General features: G+C 37.0%; 1 protein-coding gene across 1 annotated transcript in view; it reads left to right on the forward strand.

The window, feature by feature from the left end:
• Window positions 1-23,634, forward strand: part of LOC107600283 (S-adenosylmethionine mitochondrial carrier protein) — a 52,186-nt gene that overhangs the window by 673 nt on the left and 27,879 nt on the right. Inside the window, exons 2-5 of the mRNA XM_016292132.1 lie at window positions 631-787; window positions 1,051-1,160; window positions 11,371-11,475; window positions 11,677-11,724. Of these exons, the coding sequence (XP_016147618.1) occupies window positions 631-787; window positions 1,051-1,160; window positions 11,371-11,475; window positions 11,677-11,724 (420 nt within the window). The remainder of the gene's footprint in view (window positions 1-630; window positions 788-1,050; window positions 1,161-11,370; window positions 11,476-11,676; window positions 11,725-23,634) is intronic.

Genomic DNA, 23,634 nt, shown 5'->3' on the forward strand with positions numbered 1-23,634 from the left:
CAGTTTCGTTTCCTTGGGGGGCAAGGTTTTTTTTTTTTTTTTACTTTTATTATTTTTAGAGAAAAATACTCTTCTTTCCCTTTGTTTCATCCTAATTATGAATTTGTTGGACTATATCACTTCATAATAATAATGATAATACAGTCAGTAATGCTTTATGTAATTGACAGCTTCAACTTGATCTGGACCACAACAGGACCAACTTAACTTCAAACTTTTTTTTTGTAGAGTAATAATAATTCAATCATATAGCATTGTATTGGAAAAAGGGTTTTGTTTGCAGATCCATATGTACAGTATTGCATATTGTTAGTCAGAAATGCTCTAAAAACACAGTGGGTGAAAAATGGGGCAATCATTATGAATAATGAATTAGATAAAAAGTGGTATTCTGTATCTCCGCTTCATGTTTTTTAGTAGCCATATTAAGCAGGACAGAAAAGCTTACTCTTCTTCTCCTTAAAGCTCTTTAAAGAGTCATTTGTGGTAAATTGTGGCATTACTATGTGGTAAAAATGATATATGAGACTACAGTGACTAATTGCATTGCACCAGAATTAAAGCATCTTATTATACTGTACTGATATATAATGATGTATTAAAATAGTATCATTGCTCTTCGTCCCTTAGGCAGGCGGTTGTGCGGGAATGTGTGTAGATCTCACTCTCTTCCCTCTGGACACCATAAAGACAAGGTTGCAGAGCCAGCAGGGCTTCTACAAGGCGGGAGGTTTCAGAGGGGTCTATGCAGGGGTCCCGTCAGCTGCTATAGGCTCCTTTCCCAATGGTAAGTTAAGTTTAAATATCTTATTATAAACATGAAAAATGGCTGCATGTTTGAAAGTTTACTTTAAACTCTTTGGAAGATTATTATAACTGCATGCTGCATAGACTTCTGATTATGAGAAATAGCAATAATTTAAACCGGAATTGCTGGAATCACTAGCTCTCAGAATTTGCCTACAAATAAATACACACATTTTAGAAAGTGCATGCTATTTGAATAGTTTGCCACTTTGCGTCAAATAAAGTGTTTCTTCTGGGTTCCAGCTGCTGCATTCTTCGTCACCTATGAAAGCACCAAGTCGTTATTCACAGGCTACAGTGCTACAAACTTGGCCCCCATCACTCACATGCTGGCTGCTTCACTTGGAGAAATTGTAGGTTTCCTGTTATTCTTCTTTCTTTCCTGTCGTTTTGTCCTTTGTATTTATCATCATTTATTTAACCATTGCAGCCCAAATGAACAGTATGTCTGTTTCACAGACAAATATTCAGAAAGCTTAGAATGTGGTTTTTGTTGGCTGTTTTTTGCTCTGGGTTAGGAGCCGGGCCACAGATGACCCTGTTTTTTCCCACCAGCTGGCCAAATAGGATCTTATTGTTGTCTAGTGACATAGCTGTTTTTATAGAGAGGAGTCTTGCAATTTTGTCAAGGGAGGATTTGGAGCTGTAAAGAGCACCTTCATTTCCTCTGCTAGTGAAACACTGTGCTCAAAGCAATGCAGTTCATCTCATGTCACAAAAATGATCCAACACAGAAGCAAAAGTTTGCTCTTTTATCTTTCCTTAATAGACACTCCACTTTAAAATGTACTGCAATTTAATACATGCACTACGATTCAAAAGTTTGGAAGCACTTTGACTTTTTTTTTTTGAATGAAGGTATTCCTCAAGGATAGATTTAATTAATAAAAAATTGCAGTACATTTATTTGTTGTGTCTCAGGGCCGCCCACTTATCTAGATCCAGTTTGCTTTATTCCTTCAGGACAGTAGTGTATGAAATAGCCTTCATCCCTCAAAAGAACATTAGACTTTCATAAGAGGGTTGGTTATTTATTTATTTAAAGTCCCCATGAAATCAAAATTAAAGTTTTTTGGGTGTTAGTATCAATATGTTAGTCTTAAAGTTATCTATAAGGCAGTGTGCTCCAAAACAGTGACAGAATTCGCATTTAGAAGATATAAGCTTTTAGTTCGTCACTTCCGCCAAACCGATTTTTTTGACGTCACATCGTACTTCATCTTCTCATCAAATCTTCTGACCAATCAGCTCTCTGGAAGCCGAAGCGCCCGCCCCCTGCACTATAAATAGATGCCTTCCCTGACCCTGCATGAGTTTGCATCTGCATCTGTTGGCTGGGAGTCCTTCGATTTGTCCCGATGGAATGTGAGGGTTTGATGCGTGTCTCCATCCTGTAGGTGGGTCTGTTGTGAGACATAGATCCTACATGGGTTAGCCTAAATAAACTCAATAAGCAGACAGATGCGACTACAGTCCAGCGCAGACCAGTATTGAAGTGCATAGGAAATAAGCAACAGTCATATTTAAAGCAGTTTAAGTTAATATTGAGTACTGATTGATGTTCACTTGGATTTTTTTCCCCATCGAGGGGAAATAACTTAATACTCTGTCATTTATAATCGTATGGTAAAATGTATATTTTTAATTGTGTAACGTTACGTTCAAAATAACTACAAAATGTCATGCCTTTGAAAAATAAAGAGAACAACAGAATGCGCTGCTTTAGCGCGTCTCTGTCTCCTTGAGCATCTTTCTGGCGCATGCCACAAACATGAACCACAGGGAATACTTGTCTTTTAAAAGGCTTCATATAAGCGTTAAATGCATCATATAATTCACTTTGGAATAAATCACAGTAGGCCTATGTATCATGATAAAAAACGCGACTTTACAGTCTTGAAATACTTTAGGCTATAGCAAATTATTTCTCGGACCCCCTATCACTTTAAGAACCGCTGGTCTACACAGAAGAAATACCTGTCTAGACTCTGCCCCGGTACGAGTTGTGTCGAGCTATTCATTAGTCTGTTTGATGAGAAAAATATGAAATTGATCAAATGGGTTATTAATCCGTACAGCTGCAGCAGTGGAGGACTATTATTCTGCTGCGTGATACTGCAGAAGAACTGATGACGGCACGGTTTGATCTTCGGCTGACCAATCAGCAGAAAGGGGCGTTTAATTCCCGCCCACATGTAGAAATCGAATATTCAAGCTGTTTATTCATTTTTCCACCCATGAACGAAAAAACTAAAATTTAAGCTGAATTCTCGTTTTTCATTTTTTTGGAAAAAAACGAAAAAGGAGCCGTTTTCTCATTTTTCTACTTTCAATATTAAATAAAAAAATAAATGACTGAATGATACACGGATTCCTCAGCATGATTATGATCACTATTATGTTTTACTAAAGGCCCGTTCACACCAAGCACAATAACTTTAAAGATAACGATAAAGATATAATTCTAAAAATCGTTCTCAATGTTAAAGAATAGCAGAGTTCACACCACAATTATAACGATAACGATACAGAGGAACGATATCGTTGTGATCACTTTCAAAACGATTTTTTTCCAGTTGATGAACGATAAAACACTGACAGCCAATCAAAATCCATCCTGCTGTAACAAGCTCAATAATTTAAAGCGGCAGACGAGCGTGCGCTTAGAATAAATAGACGATATCGTTCGTTGGTGTGGACGCAAATATCGTTATCTTTATAGTTATCTTTATAGTTATCGTTCTTGGTGTGAACGGGGCTTAAGAATTTCATATTGATTCTAGGGGGTAATCTGTTAGACTGTGACTGTCAAATGCGGCTTTACCGAGCTCAACGGCTCTGACCCGTGCAGATATAAACAAAACGCTATTGGCTAATTTAAAAAGGGGGGCGGGGCTGCTCGATATGTCCCGCCCTGTCTTCCTGTTTCAGTTGAAATTACGTCACCACATAGAATAACGCTGCGTGTTTCAAGGCACTTCAAGGGACCTTTAAAAAAAAGAAAGAAAAGTGTACAGTGAATGTCATGATTTTTAAAAAAGAAATAAATACCAAAATATATATTGTGTGTTTGATTGGTCCAGACGCTACAACTTTTATTCAGCAAATATGCATTAAATCGATGGCGTTCTATTGAACATTCTATTCATCCTGAAAAAAAATCATTGTTCACACAAAAATATGAAGCAGCAGAACTGTTTTCAACATTAATAAGAAATGTTTCTTGAGCACCAAATCAGCATATTAGAATTATTTGTAAAAGATCATGTCACACTGAAAACTGAAAATTCAGCTTAGCCCATTTCAGTTTTTACTGTATTTTTGATCCAAAGTTGTTAGTTTACATACTTATGTTCATAAAATAAAAGTTGTGAGCAAAAACAGCAGTTTCTTTCAAAAACTTGAAATAGTCGGAATGATACGAAATGTGCTTTTATGGAGTTTTTTTTTTGTCAGAGAATTTACAAGCTTTAAAAAAATGTAAATGTCTTTTGGAATCAGTTTGGAATGTGCACTTATTAGATTTAATTCCTCTCAGCTCTGTTTAACATACTTTATCATATTTAAATCTATTCAGCAGAATTTAGCAGCAGATTTTCCTCAACCTCATTAGAGGAGAAATTCCACACAAGGGCCTATTACATCACCATTCCATTCATCTCCATATGCAGCTGTAGTTTCCAATTTCAAGTGACAGTATATAAAAATAAATGTTGTAATTGGGTCGATCATTTCAGTTTATTACCAATTAAAATAACTGACTGTTATTCCATCTACTTCTTAATAGTGAAGAAGACACTCTGGGTGAAAAGTGGCTTTTTGCTTGGCCAATTATAGAGCTACTATCATTACGTGCTAATCACAGCCATTAAACAATAAGTCAAGTGAAAAAAGCAGCTTTCACCAATACCCAAGATACAGTCAAACCAAAAATTATTCAGACACCAGGAAATTTTTGTAATAATAATTTTTAATATTTTTTTTTACTAGTGGGTGCAGGACAATATAGTTCATTTATAGGGAGGATAGCAAAATAAAGTAAACTGTGACATATTATACCCAAAAATCCTTGATACAGTGGACTACCAAGAAAATTGATACAAATTTGGGACCAAAAATTATTCTGACACTTTGACCTGACCATGTTTTGCTTAAGTGTTTTTTCTTTAATTGCTAATGCCACCTTTTTACACCTCAGACTGAACAAAATTAAACATTGCTTGGTTGACCTAAATTGGTATTATCTAATGGTGTACTTAAATTTAACAGCTGACAGCTATTCCACCTAATTCATTACATGCCTTTCTATTATAGTTATCTGACATTATCAAGATTAATTTGTTCTGAAACAGTTTAACTCTGAGTTTTTGCAATATTTTATTACCATTTTCTAAACTATAGTTAATAAACTGTCTGATTACATATTTGGATTGACTGTATGTGAATATGAGGTGAAATTGAAGTCAGGACTGTTGATAACCCTTTGCCTGGTGCAGCAGGATTTGCACACTTCAAAAGGGGGATTTTAACAGCAGAGCCCCAGCTGAATCCCAGTGTGTTGTGGGTACACGTTGCCCCGTTCAAAGCCTGTAATCCTGGAGCTTAACCACGAAAGTCTTCCCCTCAGGCCGTCTGGAGCAGAAGACAAAGTCATCTTACTTACATAACTCCTGCCATTATACAACTTCTCACTAATAGGTTTTCTAATGGGAGATGATTTGACTCGTTAGTTTAAAATTTGGATTTGGAGTTTTCTGGCCCAATTTTGCGTCAGTCAATTTTGTTTCTTGTTTGTGCAATAATCACTTTGAGTATTTCCTATAACTTTGTACGTTTCTTCATTACTTTTCCAGAATCTTTGCTGCTGCTGTACTGTCATAGTTATCTGGTTGACCCTTTAAGGTTAGCACTAGCACACTAATCAAACGCAATGTAGATCCAGGACTTTAAGCTCAGGGATTCAGATGCCTTTGTAGCATAACATATGCCTTGTAACAGCCTCCCATCTGCAACCAGAAAGATTTTAATTGTCTGGAAACTTTATCCTCACTTTATACACCTTCACCAGTCTCCCTTAAGTCCAGCTTGTCTCTTCACACAACTATATGATAGGTTTCTATATGTAAGAAATATGGCTGATGAGTAATCAAAAGTGTTTAGCAGCAGCGTCTTTACAAATAGCAATGCTGTAAGTTTAACAGCTTCAAAAACAGCAATGTTAACTCCTCGCTAATGAAAAATGTAATGTAGCTTTTCAATTGCAATTTTATCAAAAACGTTAATTGCGAGGCAGTGCTGACAACAAGCTTCTCTGCGGGTTTGTTTCCGTCTGTGGTAAAAACATGGGAATTTTTTGTCATTTTTGTGGTTTGTCATATTCGTTGGCCTGCAGTGTTACTTTGGGTTTTGGTTTATTTGCTGTTGTAGGCTATAAGGACCTTTGAAATAATTGAAATCTTTTCATAAAGTGTTAAGGAAGTGTAATGCAGTCAACAGACCTGGAACTACTTCATAGCGGCGCGTTTACTGGAAAATAATTGCACACCTTAGAACATTCGTCAACCAATCAGAATAATGCATTCAACAGCCTTGTGGTGTTATATTGTGTAATAATAGCAATGGTGATTTCTGCCACTTCCTTCTCAGTATCATTGTATGTGTGTATTTGTGCTATATAAAGAATGCACTGGCTGATGGTATCTGTCAGGACCAGAGCAGGCTGTTATCTAGCCATTATGTCAGATTTATCTTCATTCAAATTTATCAACACCCTCTCCGAAAGCTCATTTGTCAAGCTGAAGGAGCACTTTTCGTACATTTCGTAAACCTTGTCTCTCCATATGGCTGTGGGGTGAAAACAGATGTGGCATGACTTAGAAGAGGCCGACTGGCAACCCGCTAAGCTTGGCACAGCAAATAATCCATGTATCGCACATACGATTGCCTGTGATTTATTGTTCAAATCAAGCCTGAGCGTTGTACTGTGGCTCATTTTCAGCCTTTTCACACCCCCTCTTCTTGTTCTCACCTGGCAGGTCTCTGAAATATAAAAAAAAAGGCAATTGAAGTGTTGGGTTAAAAATGTGATTTCTGCACATGCACTGGTATTATTAAAGGACGAGATGGGGGACGTGTCAGGAACATATTGGTCTGTGCAGATAGGTTTTGGGAAGGCAGCGCTCCATAAGGACCCGAGAAGCTGTTGTTGTTGTTTTTTAAAGCACCTGAAGGATGATCTGTGGAAGATTGTTCCAGATGCCTGTTGTAATTCCAACTTCCTGAGACTCTGCTGGGAGGCACGTGTTCCGAGTTCACGGACCGTTCGGAATGTTCCAGCTGTTTCTCTTGATGTCTGGAGACACAGCTGTGTGAGCGACCTTAGCATGTACAAGTGGTTTATTTTATGCTAATAGAAGTGTACTGGGATTCAAAAAGTGTCTTCAGGGTTGTGGGTAAAAAGGCAAGCGTTGAGAAATACTATTAAAATATTATGTTATAAATAATTTAACACATTTGCATTCAAAAGTTGGGGTCTTTGTTTTTTGTTTTTTCCAAAACATTAAAAACTCACCAAAGCTGCATTTATTTGATCAAAATACAGTTAAAAACTGTATATTAACAAAAAATTATATATTCACCATATATATATAGTGATCAGGGCAGGACTTAGGGGGACGAGGGCCCCTGGGCTTGAGGTTATGTTTGGGCTCTATTCCTACACTACAAATGCCCTCAAATAGAACATCATTATGGAGTAACAAAAATACACAAACATATGCTTTGAGGTTCATAAATAGTACAATTAATAGGCAACATGTCTAGGCTATATTCAAAGTTTAAGTGTAATATTAAATATTAATTATAATATAATAAACAGGATGTGTTCTCTCAGTTGAGAGATCAAAACCCTGAAATAACTTAAAAAAAAAGAAAAAAAAAAGCCAGAGATGTTGGCTTATTAGTATTATAAAAGTTATTGTCGTATCCTCTTATTAACAATCAAACGAAATCACTATGAACTAAATTCATAGATGGATTGTGCATAAATGTTAAGTTTAAATAAAGCATTTTAATGTAGAAAATATTAAATGATTGCAAAAATGAAATAACCTACTTTTTTTTAAATATGAAACTACAACCACCAGTAGGTGGCAGCAAGTGACTGTCTTAATGAGTGAGTTGAATCAACCGATTCGTTTAAAAAGCTGATTCATTTAACTTTGCAAACGACTGTACTTATAGCCTGATTGAATCATTTGCTGGTCCGTGTAACGCCGAGGAACAAAACGGTTGTTTGGAGATGCAGCGGTTCTGCTGTTTGTTCCATTTTCTTTCTGACGGAGCAAAACAGAATTTTGTGTCTGAAAGTTACTCTGCAAGATGTTGTTTATTGTACATTTGCGATCGTGCAAATATTCCAAAAAAACAAAACAGGACTGTGATAGGCTAAGTCCTATACTCTCTCTTTCTCTCTCTCTCTCTCTCTCTCTCTCGCTCACACACACACACACACACACGCACGCACGCGCGCGCTTGCGTGCGCACACACAGACACACGATGCGCAAAACTCTGCGTTTGAACAGTCAATAGCAAACACTTATACTAATAACAAAACAGTAGCTGATTCAGAAGCACCAGATTGTCATAGCAAAGTCAGAATGACCTCCTCTCCTAGGTTCACGAAACGGTCGTCCATAAAATGCATTGCTGTTCTGTTGTAAGCGATCTTAAAGATTCCTAAATGCTTCTACTTTCGGAAGGCCAAATAAAGTGCTTTTGCTTTCGCCTAGAAACACACAGCGTCTCCCTGACATGCTGCTTCAACACTAACTGCGGTTACTGAAACCACGCCTTCTTTCTTTGCGTGAACATTTGGGCGGCATTATGCTAATATTTCCACATAGTGAGGTAGATATGTGGGGGCGTGTTAGAACGAGCCGTTTTAGGGGGGCGTGGCAGAGTCTTAACTTTGATAAAGAATATCTCTTTGGTTTTGAGACTTTAGTCTTTGCAACTTCAGGGATCTTATCTATGCACAATCAGCTTGTAACACTCCAAAGAGAAAGGAAAACTTGAAATCGCATCATATGACCCCTTTAAGGCATGATATAACACGTTAAATAGCATGTAGATCTTGCATTTAACTCTGCAGCCTGGCATAACCATGAATAGTTAAGAATGATCATGTGTTATTATCATTTGAACTATAGTTAATTAAAAGATATGACTTTACAATGCATAATATATCATAATTACTTATGCACAGAAACAACTGATTATATGGTGTTAGGTATAATTAGTCAAGGTATTATGCATGTTTTACAGTGATTATTTATTTATTAAACTTCATATAAATGTTCATAAATAATAGTAGTGAAACTAAATATGTTTTACTGTATAAAGTATGGAGGCAAATCAAAACAACTGAATTGTGTTTGCATGTCTTGATCGGTGTGCAGCATTCAGTCGTCCCTCTGCAGGTGTGCGTTGTACAGAACAGCAAGAGGAAAGACAAACAGCTCTGAACTGATTCACCGTCCTAGTGCTAAAATAAGCAGTGTGCCTCGCTTTAATTGCCCCCGCTTCTTCATCGACCTTCATGTCGTGGTGAGTGCTGGCCTCTGGTCGTCGCGTCGACATGGAAATGAGAGTTTAGTCCTCAGGGTTCCCGCGCTTCAGCAGAGGCAGCGACTAATTAACCGCCTCCAAATGACTACCAGATAAAGATAAATGCATCTCACAATAAACAGTATAACCATTAGACCTTAATTTGTAAACTAATTAGTAAAACTGCCTTAAAGTCATTACCTCGATTATCGCGTGACTGGTCACATACAGGTAGGCCTACGTCCATAAACACAGTGCAACTTTTAGACTTCCACTTATTTTAAAACGTCCTCAGCTAGTTTTCCTCTTCACTGCTCTCTGTAAATTACCCAGTAATACACAATGCCGGTAATTGATCTGATATAATCTTTCACCAGTCCTCCATCAACTCCCCTGTGAGATGATATGAAATTGCTGCAGCACGCACTCGCGCACGCCAATTCAATTACTGCAAGAATTACTTGTCATATCCACTTCCCTCTCTATTTACTGCCGTAATTTTGATCCTTTTGAGAATTACACGAAGAGACGCGATGTTTAGTGTTTCATAAATGTTAACCCTAGCAAAAAGAGAATGTAATGAGCTTAGTAAAATGGTCCCTGTCAGTTTGCCTAACAGACCGATGGTTGCAGTTCCCCCATTTGACCACTGGAAGGCACTCTTGCTACACGCGTTTGCCTTAAAATATAAACCTGTCCAACTGAGCTTACGTTTCTCAATGTAAATACAGATTCCCTGAGCTGGTTCTTCTACATTTGTGTCACGCCGGCTGTACCATAGTCTTGCATGCTGTTCTGTAAGCCAAGTGGCCATTCATTCGGTAACTGCAGTGTGCAAGAAGATACTCTGCCGCCTGCCAGAGTCATACAGAGTGCAAACTACCGTAGCTTGTTCACACACACCGTGCCTATAGGCTGTCAGCTGGGCTCTCAGCAGACCCGACCTCTCTCGTAGTAGCACCCCACGCCCGCTCTGTCATTCAGAAGAGATTACATCTAGCACCACAGATCCAGTGTGAGCCTGGGGGTCTGGTGGAGGGGCCGGTGAACTCCCTGTGGTTGCGGAGATTGCTTTCCATCCTCGGTTCACGCTGGTATTTCCGCCCCCCAGCATGGAGAGGATCAGAAGTAATGCACCACAAGTGTAGTTTTGGAGGGGGATGTGGCCGTGAAGAATGAGTTTGAATGATGCCACACTTCTGCTATTGACAAAGCATGTTTAGTAGTAGAATTATATAGGAGACTATATTTCAGTTGTTGTGCGTTACGGTATGAGTTGTAGGCATTTTGTTAGTCATTTATGAGTTTTTATTGTTAATACTGCTTACATGAACATATTAATAATGACTGCGTTTATGTACAATTAAATGCTGTTGTGTTAATGGTCAGATGTTGTGATGTGTTCTAATAATACAGGAGTCTAATTTGCCAGATAATTACTTTTTTAAAGACATTTTCAGAAATCATATCACATTTTTCCCCCTCCTTTTTGGTATAACTTTTTTTTTAAATTAATTTTACTATATGTAATATATAAAACATTTTTATTCTTTTATTATTGATTTTAAGAAACATTTGACATATACACTACACACTATATGTATATACACATTTTATGTGTGTGTGTGTGTGTGTGTGTGTAGATAGTGGTCATATTCCAAGCAGTACTTTTACGCAAAACTTTTTAAAATGCATTTTTAAAACAAATTTTAAAGTAATTTGATATATTACTTAAGTTTTTATCTATTGTTTTGAAATGTCTAAATCCAAGGCTTTGCTTTTGGAAATTTTACCAAATGTATTTTGTCCTGATCCACTTAAATATTAATATGCTTTTATAAACTATACATTTGTTATTTTATTTCCTATTTTCAAACAGCCCTTTTGTGTACTTGAGTATTTCTCTTTTGACATATTTGTCAAAATTTTTGACCATTTGACATTCTCTTACACAGGTCGCCTGTCTGATCCGTGTCCCGACTGAAGTAGTAAAGCAGAGGACACAGGCCAATCCCTCTCTTAATACCTACCGGGTGCTGCTGAATACACTACAAGAAGAGGTATGTGTATACCGTCAGTTTGACTTACAGTGAACTTGCAGTGCGCTTGAGTTCACTTGAGCTGTCATGTTATAGGCAGATGCACGGGTGGATTGATTGATAAACAAGTCATTTTGTAAAGCAACCAGCTAAAACCAGACGAAAATACCATGTCTTTTTGTTTGCTTAGAGATGACAACCCTTTCTGATTTCTCATTGCAGGGTTTCAGAGGCTTGTACAGAGGTTATGGCAGTACAGTACTTAGGGAGGTAGGCTGGCTTTCCGCTACACATCATGTACTGATAGTCTGTTATTCACATAATTATACAAATGCTTTTGATATTGACATTTGATTTGAGTACCTCTTAAATGCATGGCTGCGTGCAGGAGGGTACACACAGGTTTTTTTTTTGCAAAAAATAAAAAAGTTCAAAAACATATATTCAATGTTTTATTTTGATTAAGTATGTCTAGTATTCATGTAACCATTGCACACTTGTTTAAGACTTCAGACCAAATGCACAGTTAGAGCAACATTACACATGAGCAGAACGAAGAGGATTTCAGATATATTTTAAAGGTCGTAAAACAAATGAGAATGTTTGTAGGTAAATATCCACTTCATCCAGTGCTGTTTGTTCTCTGTCATCTTAAGCATCTCAATACTGTCCGCTTGTTTTACTGACTGAGAAACAACTAAAGATAAATCAGTGAAAGAACGGTCCAAATAAAAGCAAATTGACTGTTTTGCAAACCCGTTTGGCCAGTTCACTGAATTAAAAACATTCTATATTAGAAAAAAAATGCGAAAAATTGTTCTTTACTCACCCTCATGTCATTTCTAACCTCAGTCTCAGTGTTTTTTTAGTTTTTTTTTGTCTATAAAATGAAAGTCAAATGGCTTCAGTGTTATTTTGAACTTAACTGAATTTCATTATATGGTTAAAAACAGTTAAAACTGACTTCAAACGGTCCTTTTTGTGTTCTGCAGTAAGTAAATGAAGACAGAATTTTTATTTTTGGGTTCCCTCAAGCAAGTTGTTGCCCCTTTTCTATTCTGAATTTAATCTTTTTTTTTTGTATTAACAATTTATGTAGCTAATGAAACTAATTAGCAATGGAACAAGCAGCAGAAAGAGCAACCACAAGGTGAAACACACCATATCCCTCCCGCTCCCACCCAAGAGAAGATGCCTTTTTAAATGGATCTCTCATGCTCTCTCTTTGATTAATCATCTGCTTCCTCGCACACCTGCATCGCATGATAATGCGTATTGAGTTATAGGCAAAGCTCATATTTTTTCATTTGTTTTCCGAATTTATTTTCTCCTCCTTCATGTCACATACTGACAGAAGACAAAGATAAAGGGAGTGAAATATTCGAAATCAAAGAAAATTTGTTGTCTGCATGAAGGTGACACTCATTTTTTCGTGAGGTGATATTGTCTCTCACTGCGGGGCCATCCTGTACTTATTTTCCGCCTCGCTTAACACACGTTATTCACGCAAACTCCATCTGGACATAAAGAAAAAAGAACAACAAGCTTTTTCTGATTTCTCCAAGGGCTTCTGAATAAATGAATAGATTTTGGATGAGAGCGGGCTGCTGAGGCTGAATACTAAGGGCCAGATAAAATAGAGGTGCAGAGAGGTGCCCCGCTTCTTCCTTGGGATTGGCTTTGACGTGTGTCAGGAAGCTAATTCATTTTCTCGGCCCGCTATCTTATCCAGCACCGCAACCCTGTCAGGGTAAGTTTGTTTACTCTGGATGCCGAGTCCTCCTCACGCAAGGATTTAATTGGGGTCTTCTCCATTATGCAGATTCATTAAAGAACCCTGGACAAGAGGTTGTGATGAGATACAGCCCACTGATACGCACTAGTTGATCACGAGAAGAGAGACGGGATGGCAAGCAGTTAAATGACAAACAAAATCCCTGGCGTGAAAAGAAATTCTGTCACACATGAGACATGATGTCAATATAAATTAATTGTCAAGGGTAAATCACAACAGTTACCATCAATGTTTTTGAAAGAAGTCTCGTATGCTCACCAAGACTATTATTGGATCAAAAATAAGTAAAACCAGCAATATTGTGAATCATTATTAGTACAATTTAAGATAACTGTTTTCTATTTTAATGTTTTAAAATGTAATTTGTTCCTGTGATGGCAACATCATTACTCCAGTCATCAGTGTCACATGATCTTTCAGAAATCATTCTAATATGCTGATTTGCTGCTCAAGAAACCGTTGTACAGCTTATTATTTTTGTGAATCCATGTTAAACAACGTTTAAAGGGGTCATAGCGTGCCCGTTTTCCACAAGTTGATATGATTCTTTAGGGTCTTAATGAAAATCTGTAACATAGTTTGGTTAAAATTTCTCAATGGTAGTATAAAAAACAATTTTTTTTGACCCTGTCAAAAACAGCTATTTTCAGATCAAGCCGTTTTTGTAACATTTTCCTTTAAATGTTAATGAGCTCTGCTGACCCCGCCCCTCTCTTTTCCGAGCTGCTCTCAGAGAGACTGTTTACTTTAGCCGCATTCATCGTGAAACTTGCTAATTAGCACATTATTAGGAAAGGCGATTTGCAAGCATAGACACATTTATGTAGATTGGGGGTGCATTCCCTTCAGAAACAAATGTAATCCACTGCGAGTTCAGCGGCTCAGATGTCGGGAGTAAATGACGACTGCTATGTTCATTATTACATCCAACAACAGAACACCTCAATCGCTTAGGAGTCATTCTTGTCTACATCTGCTCCGGCGGTGAAACAATGGCGGACTGATGACAGCTCACTCAGGGGGGTCTAAGACGCCAGTCCAGTCTGTGCTGAAACGCTACTATCAATCAAACTATCGTGGGAGGGGCCTGTCTGTGTGACGTCACACAGACAGGCATCTGAGATCAGCTCGATTTGAGAAAGGGGAAAACATTTAACCAGATTAAAAAAAAAAAAACACTAGGTGGATTTTTATCATTATAGGGTGGTTGTGTACACACACTGCCAACACACATTTCACAACTTGTAAAAGTGCATGTAGCACCCTATGACCCCTTTAAAATTATTTAAAATATTTTTTTAACAATGTAAAAGTCTTTACTATTACATTTGATTAATTGAATGCACCCCTGCTGAACAAAAGTATTTGATATTTTTAAATCTTACTGACCAAAATTTTCGAATGGTAGTGTAGATTTTCCATGATCATATTATTATTTTGTGTTTTCAATCGTGGCTGTCATAAAAATATCATAAAATTGGTTTATACGACTCGCACTATTTTACAAGTCTTCTGAAGCCATTCAATAGCTTCATGTGGAGAGCAAGCCACAATTTAAAGTCATAGTTCACCCAAAAAATTAATTTTTTTATCATTTACTCACCCTCATGTTGTTCCAAAACTGTATGAGTTTTTTTCTTTTGTTGAACATGTAAGAAGATATTTTGAAGAATCCTGGTAATCAATGGGGACCAGCAATTGTTTGCAATATCTTCTTTTGTGTTCAACATAAGAAAGAAACTTATACAGGTTTGGAACGACATGAGGGTGAGTAAATGGTAATGACAAAATTTACATTTTTGGCTGAATTATTCCTTTAAGTCATTTTTTTCACTAAATATCTGACCTATTGTTGCTCTCTTAAAGGGTTAGTTCACCCAAAGATGAAAATTCTGTCATTAATTACTCACTGTCATGTCGTTTCAAACCTGTAAGACCTTCGTTCGTCTTCGGAACACAAATTAAGATATTTTTGATGGAATCTGAGAGCTGTCTGACCCTGCATAGACAGCAACACAACTGAAATGTTCCCAAGTCCAGAAACGTAGCAACGAGATTTGTAAAATAATCCATGTGACATCAGTGGTTCATCCGCAATTATACAAAGCTACGAGAATACTTTTTGTGCGCAAAAGAAGAGAAAAAAAACGACTTTATTCAACAATTCGTCTCCTCTGCATCACCCTAGCGCCATTTTGGGGAATATCAGCTGGACGTAAACAATGTATGCTATTCTGTGTCAGCTGCGTCACACTGGATCTGTTTCCTACGTTGTTTGCTCTTTGATTCGAATGAAAACAACATATCCGCGTGACGCAGCTGACACAGAATAGCATATGCTGTTTACGTCCAGCGGATATTCTCCAAAATGGCTCTAGGGTGACGCAGAGGATATGAATTGTTGAATAAAGGTATTCTCATAGCTTCGTATAAATCCTTGCTACGTTTCTGGACTTGGGAACATTTCAGTTGCGTTGCCGTCTATGGGACGGTCAGACAGCTCTCAGATTCCATCAAAAATATCTTAATTTGTGTTCCTGAAGATGAACGAAGGTCTTACAGGTTTGAAACGACATGAGGGGGAGTAATTAATGACAGAATTTTCATTTTTGGGTGAACTAACCCTTGAGGTTCAAAGTTCAATTCATGAATGAATCGTTCTTTTGTGGCAACTTTTTTTGTAAATGAGTTCTGAATGATTTGTTTACAACCCAGACTGATTCTTGAGTTCTGCCTCGGTAATCCAGTTACAACGGTTAATGGGAGAAGATTTTTAGTGAAAAATGACTTTTTTCTTTGTTTCTGCTCCTCGCGCAAACCTATCACCTGACTAAGAAAGACTTGGAATATAAACACAAGACTACAGGTACATATTACACAAATACAAGTTGTAGGGCTCTATCTTATACTGTGTTTCTTGGTTTCGGCCACTAGAGGGCATAACAGGTTTAGGGCAAATCTGATAACCATCAGCGTGGAAGCTGAAAAGATACAGCACTCAGATTTCTAGGAACATAATACATCACAATTTTAATCAGCTTAATGAATGCTGAAGATAGAAGATAAAACTGTTTCATGTGGCTCCCTCTTTTGTATACTACGCTTATATATCTTGGCCTTTTTTGCTGCAATGAAACCATAGTATTAAAAATGAATAATATGGATTTTCTAAGTAATGTTTCTGTCATGTTGACGGAGAGATCTGATCATATCGCATTCTCATGACTCTCACCCGAGAGGGAGTGTGAGATTGAGAGAGGCAGACCGACAGAAGAAGAGTGCTGTTGGAGATACACTGGTTGCCATCTGACAGAGCTCATTGTATATCAGCACAGATGTGAGAGCGGAGGGAAGGGGAGGAGAGGAGAACTGGCAACCCTGTATAAATGTAGTTATGAAACACCTACGCCTTGAACTGCACTCCTGTCAACTTCAGCATTAGTTGTTGCTGAGATGTCCAAAAAAGTATTTCCCTCAGCATTTCCTCAGATTCAAACAATGATACAGTTAGAAACTTCTGGCATCATTTACTCACCCTCATGTCATTCCAAACCTCTTTTTTTTTTACCATTCTGTAATGTTGAAGTATATACGGGAAGTATACTAACCCTAAAAATGGCAAGACCTATAAAGAGACATCAGAAAATTAATTTATTGCTGTTTTCCATCTTACTGGGACACAAATAATGCAACTTGATCATTTTTTTCAAAACATGACTTTTCATTTTGATTTTAATGTTTGTATCCCACAGGATACACTGCCAGTTTGGGGGTATAAATTAACTGAAACAGAACACATTAAAACAGAACACTTGTTTATCAATGCTTGTTACAACATGGTTGTAATTCCTGACAGCATTTCCTCAGATTCAAACAATGATACAGTTAGAAACTTCTGGCATCATTTACTCACCCTCATGTCATTCCAAACCTCTTTTTTTTTTACCATTCTGTAATGTTGAAGTATATACGGGAAGTATACTAACCCTAAAAATGGCAAGACCTATAAAGAGACATCAGAAAATTAATTTATTGCTGTTTTCCATCTTACTGGGACACAAATAATGCAACTTGATCATTTTTTTCAAAACATGACTTTTCATTTTGATTTTAATGTTTGTATCCCACAGGATACACTGCCAGTTTGGGGGTATAAATTAACTGAAACAGAACACATTAAAACAGAACACTTGTTTATCAATGCTTGTTACAACATGGTTGTAATTCCTGAATGCTTTGGAATACAGACCGAAGGTCAGTGTTTGACAGAATGCTGAAAGTTTTTCTTATCAAATGAATTCAGATTCCTCTCAGTTTCTTTCCTCTCTTTCTCGCTCCACCCTTCCTCTGATCTCTAGTTGACACTGAAGGCAAAGAGCCCCAGAGGTCTTGGACCTGCCCGAGATCAATTTGTCTGACTTATCCCTCTGTTTATGTTGCTGTTGTTCATTGGTCACAGTGGACTGTGTGGCTAGCAGGTGGAAGTGTGTATGTTTGACCTGCAGTGCAGTGTGGATTTGTTTCCCATAAGACACTTATTTTAAAAACACTTTACAAAAACCTACCGACCTTAAACATTTTTTATGTTAGTATATGTTCATGCTTGATATAGTTTTAACCAATAGTTGGTGAAAAATTAAGTTTAATTGCTTTAGACAACTCGAGCAATACTGCAGTGGGTTTCTGAGGGTTAAACTTTATTTGTCAGGGCTGGATTTAATATAACTTCAATCAGATGTTTTCAGAGCGCGGCCATCCAGTTCTTTAGCCCTGCCTCATTACTCTGAGATCTTTTTTTATTGTCTTTATTTTATCTGATGAGAAGGCATTAAACATGCTTGCCATGCACATTCCTCAGCATATTTCACAATGTGTGTGACGTGAATGTGTGAGTATATACATGCATGTATTAGCATTGATCCATACCGGTTTGTGTTTATTGTCTCTCAGCTAGTTGGATGGCTGGCAGAGTTTCTGTTTATTTGAACTGTGGCATATATGAGTGAATGATTTACAGCACACGTGTGAAGGCACGGAGACTTCATTTCTATCCTCCACCTGAGCCCATTGTGCCTCCAGCTGAAATGGATAAAGGTGCTGTTCCCATACTGGCTGTGTATTAAAGAGGGCTGGTGCTGGCATGGAGGCTTGCATGTCAACCGTGACGTGGCAGACCAGCTGTTGCCGAGGCTGTTGGTGAGAAAAAAAGATCCAGCTCCCTCCAAACCTCAAACTAAACTGCTAATCCGGCTCCCACTGGGGCAATGAGCCTTATATTTCATATCTGCGCCACTGACGGCACTTGCACTCGTTTAACTGACTGGTGCTTGCCAGGTTGCGCGCCATTTCAACTTTGAGGATGCCTTTTGAAATTCCATTCAGGTCCAGAATTTGAATTGAGGTAGTGTGTGGAATTAGAATTTGATTTGAAATATGAGAAATTAGAACTAAAATAAAAAAGACACTTTTAAATAATTTGTTTACCCTTTAGATTTATCCAGAAAATAGTACTTCCTGAAACATTAGGTGATATTATTTTATTACTGTTATTAAAAACGTCAATAAATGAAATCAAACAGGGTGATAATAAATTAATACAGTGTTTGAAATGCCACCATTAATGTACCATTTGCCATTAAGTTTGTTTCACTGTTTTTAATGAATTCTCAGGATGCTCTAATTTATGCAGAATTCTTCACAATGGAGCCAAACATCCGTACATAATGAGTAAAAATATATTTTTTTATAGTTAACTGCAATTGTAGACATGTGGTGCTGTTTGTCAGACTTAAAATGGCTTTGATTACTATATTCATTATTTTGACATTATTGAACTTTTATTAAAATATATAGAAATAAGAAAAATTAATGATATAACAAATTTTGTTTGGTAAATGGGTAAAATGTTATAATAAGGTTCCGCTAGTTGCATTAACTTACATTAATTAACCATGAACTATACATTTATTACAGTATTTGTTAATCTTTGTTCACATTAGTTAATAATATGTGACCCTGGACCACAAAACCAGTCATAAGGGTCAAGTTTTCGAAAATTGAGATTTATACATCATACGAAAGCTTAATAAATAAGCTTTCCATTGATGTATGGTGTGTTAGGATAGGACCATATTTGGCCGAGATACAACTATTTGAAAATCTGGAATCTGAGGGTGCAAAAAAATCAAAAATCGCCGTTAAAGTTGTCCAAATGAAGTTCTTAGCAATTAGCAACTGCAAATATATTTACAGTGGGAAATTGACAAAATATCTTCATGGAACATGATCTTTACTTAATATCCTAATGATTTTTGGCATAAAAGAAAAATCTATAATTTTGACCCATGCAATGTATTTTTGGCTATTGCTACAAGTATCTCCGTACAACTTGAGATTGGTTTTGTGCTCCAGGGTCACATATAAATGTTCCGCTCAGCTCCATTAAATAATATTAACAGATTCAGCTTTTGATATTTATAATGTAAATGCTGAAATTAACACTGATTAATATATGCCATACAAATATTTTTAATTGATAGTTTAACTAATGTTAAAAAATTAATTATTTTGTAAAGTGACACCATGGTTTGATATGAGATAGCAAGCTCCAATCTGATTGGCTGGCTTTACGCGAGTTAACATGAACAGGGTTTCTCAGAAGAGCTAGTCATGAAATGAAAGTTTTGTGGCATTTGTTTGGTGCACTTGGTAGCCTATAATGCTTTTGTCAATTTATTTATGCCCTTAAACATCATTTTGCATGTTGTTTTTTAACATGTTGGTCAGACAGCAATGTCCAGTCTAAGTATGCGGCTCTTCACCAGGATAAGTTGCGGAGTGGACCAGACTTTATGTCGTCAGTCAGAAGTCTATGTGAGACTATTTGCGGCTAGAACAAAATGACCCAAGGAGAATTGTGTCTGGTTTACAGATGGTGCTGATGTAGTGTATGGATGTTTGGGCCAAGGTGTAGAGAGCTTTAGCTGTGTGTGTGATGAGTAGACTCTGTATGTGCCTCAGAGTCTACAGAGTCCACTCTTTCCACTCTCCCAGGGACTGCTTTTGGCGGGTCTTCTCACAAGGCTGTTGATCAGCATTAGAGGAATCCTCTTATGTGATAGCGCCGAACAAGACACTTCATTTGTCTGGGTCTTCCTGAGGAGTCGAATTGGATACAGACGTTCATATGTGTAGAAAAGAGCCGTCTCACACGCACACACTCACTCACATACTCACTTGAGGTAGCAGCGTGTAATATACAGAGATTGATGTATAGTTCATGTTGTTGGTGTGCACTTCAGACTCCCATTCCTGTTCGACTCCAATCCGTCATCCTTTTGATTCATTCCTCATGCTGGGGACTCCTGTCTAGCACTGCTGTTAAATTATTCCTTTACCCATAATGCTTTGCAGCACAATCACGTAACAATCACAAGACTAGCTCCTCTCGCCAAGCTTTCTGGAATGGGACCCTCAGAGCGGCTTGAAATGTTGATATTTCTGTCCAGCGTCATAACGATCAACTAAATCACCTCAAGCACATAATGGTTTTGTCGATAGATATTTAGTATGCTTTACACAGACGATTCTCCACCTGATCCTAAACAAGAGCTCCACATGTGCAGTATTGGAGCTCAGACTGTGACGCATCAGTCAGAAATATTAACGCAATCATATGTGTTAATATTACATCTGATCATTTATTTCGAGTGTGTTTGTAGGGCTAAGTATCACCCACAGCCTCATGATACGATATACTCAATTGGATTGCAATTGAAATGGCAGAAAATGCTCGAGTGAATCTGAGGGAAGTGTTGTGAAATGCATAAATACATATTGTAAAGACCCATTTATGCTGGGTGAGAAAAATATGATATTTGTGATATCTTGATATTATAAAGACTTTTTTTTAAAGATGATTTTGTTTTCTCAAATTTTCTGCTGATGCTCTTGCGTCCCTCTGGGAATTTGAAAACCCCTGATATACTGTGTATGATTGTATCTGCACAGCCATAGTTTGATGCATATAAAACAAGATTGTTTTTTTTCCAAGGGTACTTTTGATGTCTGCGTGATGGCAAATTGTTTATCTGCTTATCATCTTGCAGTAATTATTATTAGCCTTGTATCAAATATGCTTTAAGTCTTCGTCTGCCTCTTTTCTCCAGATACAAAGAAGGCTTTGTATAACAAGAACACTTTTACCAAAACTGGACAAGTGTTTCATGCACACCTTCTGCACAGTGTCTTCCAGATAAGCTTCCAAACATCTTTATCAGACTGAGGTTACACACAATAGTATTGCTTGTAATGGTTAATGTCAGTGTAACGGGTGAATGCGCACCTCAAGCACTAGAGAGCTTGAACACCTTCCAAATTCTGTTCCAAATTAAATATGAGTTTTTATATTACTATAAAAGGTTGACTTTTACTGTATATTAATATATAAATTAGTATTGTATACAATTTAATATTTTAAGTTTTTATTTTAAAGGAGCTTGTTAAATGGGATAATATTTCACAAAACCTTTGATGTTTAGAGAAGCAAGACGTTGACTTTGCAAGTTCTAGTTTTTATTGTATTTATTTATTTTAACAGTAAACTCGGTCAGGTTTTTGTCGCTGTGGGTTTGTGTGCACGTTCTGTTTGCTGGTTAGGTTGTTTTAATTAGCGTATCTCGCTAGGTCTCGGGGTTATGTTTGTTTCCCACAATTTTCTGCGTGTTTGCCTCAATCCGAGCAGAAAACCATCTCAGCCTCTCACATATGGTTTCAATAAGGGCCGCCGGTCTGGCTGGGGACCCAGAGAGAAAGAGGGGTTGGGGTGTGTGGGGGGTTCTTGTCCCTCTGCTGGCCCACAGACCTGTGACCTGAGCTTGAATATGCCTCTGAGCAACAACGAACTAACATGCTCACACTCACGCAAACACACATAAAGTCAGTGTTCAGATTGTGGCTCTAGGGGCTCCCCACCAACTGCCGTGAGGGAACGCATGTGTAAAATTAATTTGATGCATATATATCAAGTAAAAATAGTAACATTAAAACTAGGCAGCACACGATCCTGCCTAACATTTACTACACACTTAATAAATTATGTTCTTATTTCCATTAAAATTTGTGGCCAGTTGGGCTGGATATGCTTTTTTTTCTGATACAGAACAAGCAGGGGTCAGGTCTCATGTGGGCATATTTTACATAAATTGCTTTACTTAAATTATGTTTTATTTCATTTTATTCCATTTTAGTTGAATAAATTGAATTTTTGTGGCTGCCACACTTGAACCTGTTTATCAAGGCTGCATTTATTTAAAATACAGTAAAAACAGTAGTATTGTGAAATATTAATTTAAATAAACTGTTTTCTATTTAAACATGTTTTAAAATGTCATTTATTCCTGTGATGCAAAGCTACATTTTCAGCACCATTACTCCAGTCTTCAGTGTCACATCATCCTTCTATTATTATAAATAATTTTTTTATTGTTAAGATGTTACAAGGATAATATTTTACGTTTATCCGTTTCACAAAACTATATGCAGATTTGTTTTTTTTACTATATGAATGATTATTCATGAGTTATTATATATACTAAAGTAAGTTATTAAAATGTATGCAGATTAGTTTTTTTCCTTTCTCTAGATACGTAGAAGGCTTTGTAGTACTAGGACACTTTTATATTCATTTATATAAATTATATACATTTTTATATTGTTATTAGAAATTATTTATACTCATGCAAATTGTTAATGTTAAATGGATACTATTTCACATTTATCATTTTTCTTTCACAAAACTATGCAGATTTGCTCTTTTTTGTACTGGAAAAAATGGCTGTAAATACAATAAAATAATCACAATTAGTTCACAATTGTTATGTTTTTATGGAATATTACATAAAAATCTGTATTTTTAATGATTGATTTTATTGCAAAATTTTTATATCTGATTTTTTTTTAAGTTCATTTAATTATTTAAGACTTTATTATTAGAAAATAAAACATTTTGTGTGCTTTGATCCTCCATATGTGATGACATAGAGGGAAAAAAACACCAAATTGCTTTTATTTTGAAATATTTCCAAACCAATATAATTCTAATCTAATAATGCTTGCATCAGAAGGCAGTAAGTCATCCCTCCTAGAGGGTGATATGCATTGCCCTTTTCATGAAAGAGCGGTGCCCTTGTAAAACAAGTGTGAGGTTAACCTCTAATTGCAGGGTGAGTTTCGCTGTCTCACACTGTGATTTATTTCCCTCGCACCATCTCTCGCTCCGTCCTTCCCCAAACTCGTTTTCATCGTATTTCTCCTTCAGTATTCTTTTCAAAGCACTCACATTTTGAAGACATCTTTTTCTTTTTCTGGCTCTCTCCCGTCTCAGT

Source organism: Sinocyclocheilus grahami, unplaced genomic scaffold, assembly GCF_001515645.1.
Source record: "Sinocyclocheilus grahami isolate Dianchi unplaced genomic scaffold, SAMN03320097.WGS_v1.1 scaffold281.1, whole genome shotgun sequence".
NCBI classification, from domain to species: Eukaryota; Metazoa; Chordata; class Actinopteri; order Cypriniformes; family Cyprinidae; genus Sinocyclocheilus; species Sinocyclocheilus grahami.